The following is an 8980-nucleotide window of genomic DNA, read 5'->3' as shown; positions in this document are numbered from 1 at the left end:
CTTGTTACTATTGTAATAATAAAGGAAGGACGGACTAAAAGGTATAAGGGACGGACTATTGTATTCGCTTCGGTGTCGTCTGTCTGTCTGTCACTCTGTCTGTTCCCATAGAAGGACTTATCCAAACCTGGTTTTTGGGGGATTTTTTTCACATTTTCTTACACAAATGAGCTCTGATCTTGAAATTTGTCGCGATGACCTATGAACTCAAAGCGAGAAAGTTTTAGATAACACTTTAGTCGATCATTTAAGACCGGTTTTAGCGTTATCTATGTTAAGCTACGCCGAGCAAGGCCAATAAATGGATGGGTGACTTGAACCTTATATTGGGAATAAAGGGAGAACGGGCTCTAGTCTTGATTTTAAATCATTACATGAAAGTAAAATCAAAAAATCAAATCAAGAATAATAATAAACTGAATATTAAACAAATTATGTAGGTACATAGGTACTGATTTTCTCTAATCACTACGGGCTGAAAAAAATTCCCGGTCCGTCCCTTATACCTTTTTATTACTGTTGTAATAATAAAGGAAGGACGGACTAAAAAGGTATAAGGGACGGACTATTGTATTCGCTTCGGTGTCGTCTGTCTGTCTGTCTGTTCCCATAGAAGGACTTATCCAAACCTGGTTTTTGGGGGATTTTTTTCACATTTTCTCTCACAAATGAGCTCTGATCTCGAAATTTGTCGCGATGACCTATGAACTCAAAGCGAGAAAGTTTTAGATAACACTTTAGTCGATCATTTAAGACCGGTTTTAGCGTTATCTATGTTAAGCTACGCCGAGCAAGGCCAATAAATGGATGGGTGACTTGAACCTTATATTGGGAATAAAGGGAGAACGGGCTCTAGTCTTGATTTTAAATCATTACATGAAAGTAAAATCAAAAAATCAAATCAAGAATAATAATAAACTGAATATTAAACAAAATAGGTAGGTACATAAATACTGATTTTCTTTAACCAAGATCGAAAAATTCCCGGAGGGACGGGCTCCGCTTGTTGACTGTGGTTTTTGTATAAAAAAGCAGTGAAGCGTACAGATTATTTTTCTTGGGTACTTTTGAGCCATGATTCAGGGTTCCATAACGAAGCTCTTGGCAAGAAGAAGAGCATTAAGCTTATAGGCATGCAGGTGACGCTAGAGGAATGTGACTTCAAACTACTGCTGGAGTAAAGGAACTGTTTGGTCCGCATGCGAGCAGTGTAAACAAGCACTATGGTTGACCTTTTTTTTTAAACCAAGAATTGGGGTCTAATATTTTTGGTAGTAGGTAGAGAGAATACAATGTTTTATGACTTTACGGGTTATAAATGAGTCACCTATTGGACTTTGAAACGTGCAGAACATAAAATCCCCCTCAGTTCTGACCCCGCTCACTTCTAGGACCCCAAATTTCAATCAGCGACGTGCCTTGATTCAAGGAACATATGTACCAAATTTCATCAAAATCAGACCAGGCAATCGCGAGTTATAGAGGAGCATACAGACAGACATCCAAACCAAATGCAAAACGGTCGAGTTAAAACATAGACCTCACTATCGTTCGGTCAATTAATATATGGGAAAGGAACAAAACATCTTACTTGTTTTAGTTCTTTGGCCAATTCTTCTTTCTCAGCCACCAGCTGTGAGTTCGCCAGCTGCAATGCTGTATGTTGAGATGTTAGGGATGAGATTTGGGATTGCGACGTCTTCAAATCTACCTCTAGTTTGGCGTTAAATCCAAGAGGTACCTAAACACCAAGGTTAAATTCTGATCGTGCAGCCCCGGCAAAAAGTAAACCTCATTGGTTGATTTCAAAATTTTCAGCCAATCAGATTCGGTTATGAAATCTAAGAGGTACCTAAACACCAAGGTTAAATTCTGATCGTGGCCCCGGCAAAAAGTAAAACCTCATTGGTTGATTTCAAAAATTTCAGCCAATCAGATTCAGTTTTATTGAATCCAAGAGGTACCTAAACACCAAGGTTAAATTCTGATCGTGGCCCCGGCAAAAAGTAAAACCTCATTGGTTGATTTCAAAATTTTCAGCCAATCAGATTACTTAATCGAAGAGTTAAACTTAAAACGAGTTTATACTCCGATTCTAATACCGTTGGTTGATTTCAAAAATTTCAGCCAATCAGATTCGGTTTTATTGAATCCAAGAGGTACCTAAACACCAAGGTTAAATTCTGATCGTGCAGCCCCGGCAAAAAGTAATCCTCATTGGTTGATTTCAAAAATTTCAGCCAATCAGATTGCTTAATCCAAGAGTTAAACCTAAAACGAGTTTATACTGTACCTAAACACCAAGGTTAAATTCTGATCGTGGCCCCGGCAAAAAGTAAACCTCATTGGTTGATTTCAAAATTTTCAGCCAATCAGATCAGATAATCCAAGTGTTAAACCTTAAAAGAGTTTATACTCCGATTCTAACCCCGTAGAGCTCCCTGCCAAATCCAACACTGCTTGGAGGGAGGGAGAATTTTTTTTATCAAATTTTCGACATCTTCTGAAATATTCCCTCGCTATGAATTCATTATGCTTTGAAGTAATGACGAAGGGCGTGATTATTGCTTCAGAGCTTTGCAGTGAATTGCTTTCACGATTATGCGAAATGTATGATGTACCTACCTAGTTACCTACCTATAAAGTAGCATCCAAAATTCGAAAATAAAATGGCTCCAATGAGGTCCCCATTTTCACCGCCTTAACCACTGCATTAATCAGTCCATTTTTTTTAAATTAGTGTTCCACCGCCGTTTTTATTTCGTATAGCAATGAAACAACTGCTACATTAGACGCATGTGGCCTGTGTCGTAGCATGCCAATCCCGTAGTATGCCTCTCATCAGATAGGCGAGAAGAGACACAATACTTCCCATTTTCCTATCAACAGCCCTGGGGGGAAAGAGGGTAGGTAGGCGAGGGAAATTGTGACAGAGGGGAAGAAACAGCGCAGGGAGAGGGAGAGAATTCACAGAATATATCCCTTATTTCGCTCAGCTAGGGCTGGGGTGGGTTTATTCCATTTGTGAAAAGGGATCTTAGATAAGTATATTACTGTAGACTGTGGAGGGATGAATGATATCTCCCAGAGGGACTTTGAATCTTTGAAATCCCATCTCATCCATGTTTGAATTTGAAATCCATCTCTGAAGGAAATAAAGATGCTGACATGTTCAGAGAATTTGAGAACGAGTGAGAGTTTTTCTTTTCTCTTTAGAGGAATGATTTATTTGGAGGTTAAAATTTAGAATTTTTTGATAGAGGGAACTGCAACTGATAAGATCTTGTCGTCCCGAAAGCGGAGAGAGAAGGAGGGATATAGGAGAATGCCAGCCGTTCCGAGAACAAATCGTTCCGGATAATATCCGCCCTGGACAGGAGTCGAATGCGTGACCTAGCGCTTACAAGGCAGAGGCGCTCCCCTCCAAACTAACTCCAATCCCTTTTTTTATCCTCCGCTGTCACAACGTGAGGAACAATGGCTAAACACGACAAAAGAAGAAAATGAAAGAGAGAGAGGGAGAGAGAGAGAGAGAGAGAGAGAGAGAGGGGGAGAGAGAGAGAGAGAGGGAGAGGGAATTGAATTTTCAGTCATATATGTACACACTGGAAAAATATAGCTCTCTTTTTCTGTGCTGGAACTGCTGGACATGTGGAGATATTGAGAGATGAAAAGGAGAAAGGGAGGAGGGACATAAGAGAGACAGAAAGAGAGAGAGAGATGGAGAAGGAGGGAGGGAGAGAGATGGAGAGGGAGGGAGAGAGAGAGGGGGAGACAGAGGGAGGGAGAGAGAGAGAGAGAGAGAATTAAAAGGATAGAAAAAATAATAGAAAGTAAAAATATAAGGAAGAAAACAACAAATACGCAAAGAAGAAGAACAAGAAGAAGGAGAAAAAGAAAAACAGGAAAGAAGAAGAGGAAGAAGAAGAAGAGGAAGAAGAAGAACAAAAAGAATGGGAGGAAGAAGAAGAACAAAAACAAGAAGAAGAGGAAGGAGAACAACTAGAAAAAAGATTTGTAGAAAGCTTTATAGTTTTAGCTTTCAACAAAATCTGTCTTCGTAGTCATCATCATCATCATCTCTTGACTTGAAGATCCTCACTTTATACTGTCTGAGAGAAAATGCTTCGTTTGAGATCTTGAATAACTCCATGAGACTTGAGAGTGCTGAGGAAAAGCGTCATTTTAAAACTAAGGACTAAGCTAATAAAGAGAAGAACAAGTTGAAAATTGTGACAGCATAAAATAAATGGGATTTTTTTTTTTCTTTCACGATATTTTTGAAGAGGATTAGCCAGAATTGTAACTGCTAAGGTCTTATCGTCCCGAAAACGAAGAGCGAAGGAGACAGGAAAGCCAGTCGTTCCTAGAACGAACCTTCTGTTCTGTTTACGTTAAAATTCGCCCCGGGCGGGAATCGAACCTTTTTGAAGAGGAGAGGCATACTACGTAACTGCTAAGGTCTTATCGTCCCGAAAACGAAGGAGCGAAGGAGACAGGAAAGCCAGTCGTTCCTAGAACGAACCTTCTGTTCTTACGATAAAATTCGCCCCGGGCGGGAATCGAACCTGAGACCAAGTGCTTACAAGAGACAGACACGCTACCCTCAAAGATAATTAGGCTGGCTAAAATTGAATTATTTTATTTGGCCTATTGGGTCTATAAGAGGGTTTTCATAGAGATTAACTCTCTCTCTAACTCTATCTCTCTCTCTCTCTCTCTCTCTCTCTCTCTCTCTCTCTCTCTCTCTCTCTCTCTCTCTCTCTTCTTTTCCATCCTTCTAACGAACTTCTCTCAATGATTTCATTTTCTCCTGAAACTTTTTAACTCTCAAGTCTCTCAACAGAACTCATCTCATCTCGAAAGAACTGAAATTCTGAAAATTTGCTCTCGAAAAGTATAGGGAAGCAGGAACTACTCTCTGGGAAAAAAAAAAATCTGGTGTGAACATCAGACGACTTTCCTTATCCTATTGAATGATGCTTATTTGAGTGTTCTTTTACCCTAACTTTTACAATATCTCTAACCGTTTTGTCGCTATAGCTGAAAACCGCCAAAAAACGGTCGAAATCTGTCCAAAAGCGGTAAAAATACCGCCAAGCGCAGCAACCATCTCAAACAAACGTTTTGTGTTGCATCCTTGTCACATTAGTGAACCACATACCAAATTTCAAGTTTCTAGCTTATACCGTTCCCGAGATATTGTTAAATTACACCAAAAACCGCCAAAAAGCGGTAAAATGCCGCCAACCGTTGCACCGATCCTAACCAAAAGTTTCGTGTCGCATCCTTGTCACATTTGACAGCTACATACCAAATTTCAAGTCTCTACCTCTTACCGTTCTCGAGATATTTTGTTTACAGACACACGGACACACAGACACAGACACGGACCAATGGCTGAAACTTTGGATTTAAGCTCTAGGGACCTCAAAACGTGTTTTGGCACTAAAAACTGACCATCGAAAATTTGACCCGATTACATTACTTTCCTTCCTATAGGATAAAAGTAAAAAATGGTGTTTTGGATTATTATTCTGAAATCCAATTTTATCTAGTGTAAGAGGCCCTGATAACTTTGGGGGGGCTTAAGCCCCCCAAGCCCCCCCCTATCGCCGCCTATGCCTCGCTCTGAATCCTAATTTACTACAGAGATCCATGTGCGACACTCGGCGGGCTCTTTGGAAAAGAGGACAAGTAGGTACCGTAACCTAAAACGAAATACAAACTTTCACGCGAAATCCGAAAAATTTCTTCCGAGAGATAAGAGAGGGTGAGTAAAAAACCCCAAGAAGATATTATCCATATTATTACATTTATACCCAATACATAGAGGTCCTTCCAGATATGTTTATATAAGGTATATATACCATCCTAAAGAGATAGGATTAGAAATACTGTAGCTGTCTAAAAAGATAGATAGACAAAGAAAAAAAAATACAAATCCCAAAAAAAAAAAAAAAAAAAAAAAAAAACATTGCTGCTGAAAAAAAGAGCTGGGAAAAAAAATTTCCCAACGCGCGCGTGTGAAATTTCCGGGGCGGCCATCTTGTGTCACCTTTTTCTTTTCCCCCTCCCGTCCTTTTCCGCAAAATTCTGACCAATAGAAAGTCTCGCTTACAGCGGGAGGGGTAACCAATACGGAGGAGAAAACGGGTGACAGTTCTCTCTCTCTCTTATCCGGGGTGACAGGAAGGTTGTCATGGTAACGGGAAAAAGGTTCGAAAAAGGGATGAAGCGATGATGATGATGATGATGATGATAATTGATAATGTTGATGATGATATTTTTGAAGAATTTATTGAATGAGGGCTAAAAAAGACGAAAATTGAGTTTTGAGGAGCTTTTTTTTTCTCCTTCTTCTTCTTCTTCTTCTTCTTCTTCAGAATCTTCAGACCCCTAACAACATTGATACCTATTAGTTTGCATTTTTTGTTTGGGATAGCTACCTACTTTTTTTTTAAAGAGGTTTGACAGAGGGAACTGTAACTGCTATGGTCTTATCGTCCCGAGATCGAAGAGAGAAGGAAGACAGGATAGGAGAAAGCCCAGAGGGAACTGTAACTGCTAGTTATCGTCCCGAAATCGAAGAGAGAAGGAAGACAGGATAGGAGAAAGCCTACGATGGGAACTGTAACTGCTATGGTCTTATCGTCCCGAAATCGAAGAGAGAAGGAAGACAGGATAGGAGAAAGCCAGCCTCCAAGAACGAACATTATCCCATCAGGATAAAATCCGCCCCGGGCGGGAATCGAACCCGCGGCCTAGCGCTTACAAGGTAGACGTACTATACCAACTAAGCCAACTAGGCTGGGGATAGCTACTTATATGATGTACGAGTATGTAGAGTGTATAGTGCATGAATGCTAAGGTCTTTAGTGACATGGACTTTACCCTCCATTTGGTGACAAGCTACTCGTAATCGTCTCCTTACAATAACCTCATCCAGCCTGTGAGTAAGATCGACAAGGAAAGTCACCGTAACGCGCGATTAGCTGGTCACCCATTCGGATACTAACCACACGCAACGTTGCCTAACTTCGGTGATCCCCATGGGGAACTGGTACAATATTCAATGTGTTATCACCACTTCTTCTTCTTCTTCTTCTTCTACTTCTTCTTCTTCTTCTTCTTCTTCTTCTTCTTCTTCTTCTTCTTCTTCTTCTTCCTCTTCTTCTTTCTCTTCTTCTTTCTCTTCTTCTTGTTCTTCTTCTTCCTCTTCTTCTTCTTCTTCTTCCTCCTCCTTCTTATTCTTCTTTCTCCTCCTCCTCCTCCTCTTCTTCTTCTTCTTCTTATTCATTGAAAATACCTACTTTTTGCGAGGATTCCACAAAAGGTCTTGTATCCTTGTGAAAAATCAATACATCAACATGATTCTTTTTGGAACTGATTCTTAACAACTATTCTACAATTATAGAAGAGCTGGTTTACCCAAAAACGGACCAAAGCAGAATTGATCCCTTTTCCATCAAACCGTTCAATGATGATAAAGTTACTTCTCCGTACTTCAGAGTTTGTGAGAGAGATGAAGATGTGATTTTTTTTTCTCCTTCTCTCTCTATCTCCCTAGTTATGTTCCTTTTAGTTTTACTTTCTATTACCCTGCAAAGATGCAAAGTTATTGACAAAACTTTGGCTTCACCATACATGCCAAACAGTATTGTGTCTCTTACCATCATCCATCTGATGAGGGACATACTACAGGATGGGCATGCTACAACACAGACAACATACGTATACAGGGTGTCCCGCGAACGACTGTACAACGCTTGAGGGTTGATGTAGGACCTAAAGGGCTACCAGAAAAAGCTATCTGGACAGATCCGATTTTCAACAGGGGCGGAGTTATGAAGGATTTTCTGTTTTTCAACATTTTTCATACCTTGTCCCCTTAAAACGCCTTTATCCCTTGAACCAATAAAGATAATAAAAAACTGATTGCACCATTGAAAAGAACACAAAATTTACTAAAAGATAAAATTCCCTGTTTTGGTAAAACCCTCCCTCAAACACAACCAAAAGCTTGAGAAAAAGATTTTTTTGTATCTCTTTAAAAACTACCATTTTTTCAATTCGATTTTTCTTCAAGTTTCCACTGAAACCCATTGAATTTCTCCTGATAGAAAAGTACCCCTTTTTGCCCTCTTTAATTCCATTATCTTGAATTTTCTAAGAAACCATTATTCACGGAGATATTAACGATACAAAAGGAGAATCCGTCAATTTCCTACGTTACTATGAAACCCTGTCCACCTGTTTCTTTCTATCGCCGCGCCGAATTTTCCTCCAAAAAAAAAACAACACGAACAACAAAACAAACAACAACAACAACAACAACACAACAACAAAACAAAACAATTCGGTTCTGCGCTTATAAGTTGGATGTTGTTTGTGCTTGTTGTTTGTGTTTTTGTATGTCGTTGGTTAGTTGTTTTGTTGTTGTCTGTGTGTGGATTGTTGTTTGTAATGTTTTGTCTATCTGGTGAGATGTTGTTTTTGCAACCTGTTTGGTGAGAATAGAGATAGTGGCGTACTAGCGGGAATTTAATATAGTGAGTCAGATGGGTGAGTTAATAGAAGTATAGTTGGATGGGTTTTTTGTGGTTTTTGTTTAGTTGATTGTATGGTTGATATCAGTTCGATTCGATCCGGCTCTGGTTTGGTGGGGGGGGACTGGAGGTTTATGCATCCGTGGATTTGTTGAAAAAGAGGAGATTATCTGATGTTCATGATTTTTGTGTTCTTTTTATAATCCGCCGCGAGGTCTCCCTCCTGCCAGTCGGAGTGTGGAGAGTTAGTAGAACTCGAGTAGAAAGAGGACTAGACCATCCTGTCGGGGGGGGTGTGGTTATGTGTGTTGATCTGTTTTAAGGACCTATTTTCCGGAACCTAACCACCCTACTCATTATCTACTCAAATGGAAACTTCCTCCATTCCGCTAAGTCAACAACTCATAGCAACGAGACAGGACAACAAAGAC

At 39.9% G+C, this 8980-nt stretch overlaps 1 protein-coding gene across 1 annotated transcript in view; it reads right to left on the bottom strand.

Annotated features, from left to right (window-relative positions):
- Window positions 1–8980, bottom strand: part of LOC103516709 (alpha-(1,6)-fucosyltransferase-like) — a 35701-nt gene that overhangs the window by 1055 nt on the left and 25666 nt on the right. Inside the window, exon 12 of the mRNA XM_026829023.1 lies at window positions 1592–1656. Within this exon, the coding sequence (XP_026684824.1) occupies window positions 1592–1656 (65 nt within the window). The remainder of the gene's footprint in view (window positions 1–1591; window positions 1657–8980) is intronic.

This window comes from Diaphorina citri, unplaced genomic scaffold (genome assembly GCF_000475195.1).
Source record: "Diaphorina citri unplaced genomic scaffold, Diaci psyllid genome assembly version 1.1 scaffold1646, whole genome shotgun sequence".
Classification (NCBI taxonomy): Eukaryota; Metazoa; Arthropoda; class Insecta; order Hemiptera; family Psyllidae; genus Diaphorina; species Diaphorina citri.
The sequence above is the reverse complement of the archived record's forward strand: the minus strand, read 5'-3'. Positions and strand labels throughout refer to the sequence as shown.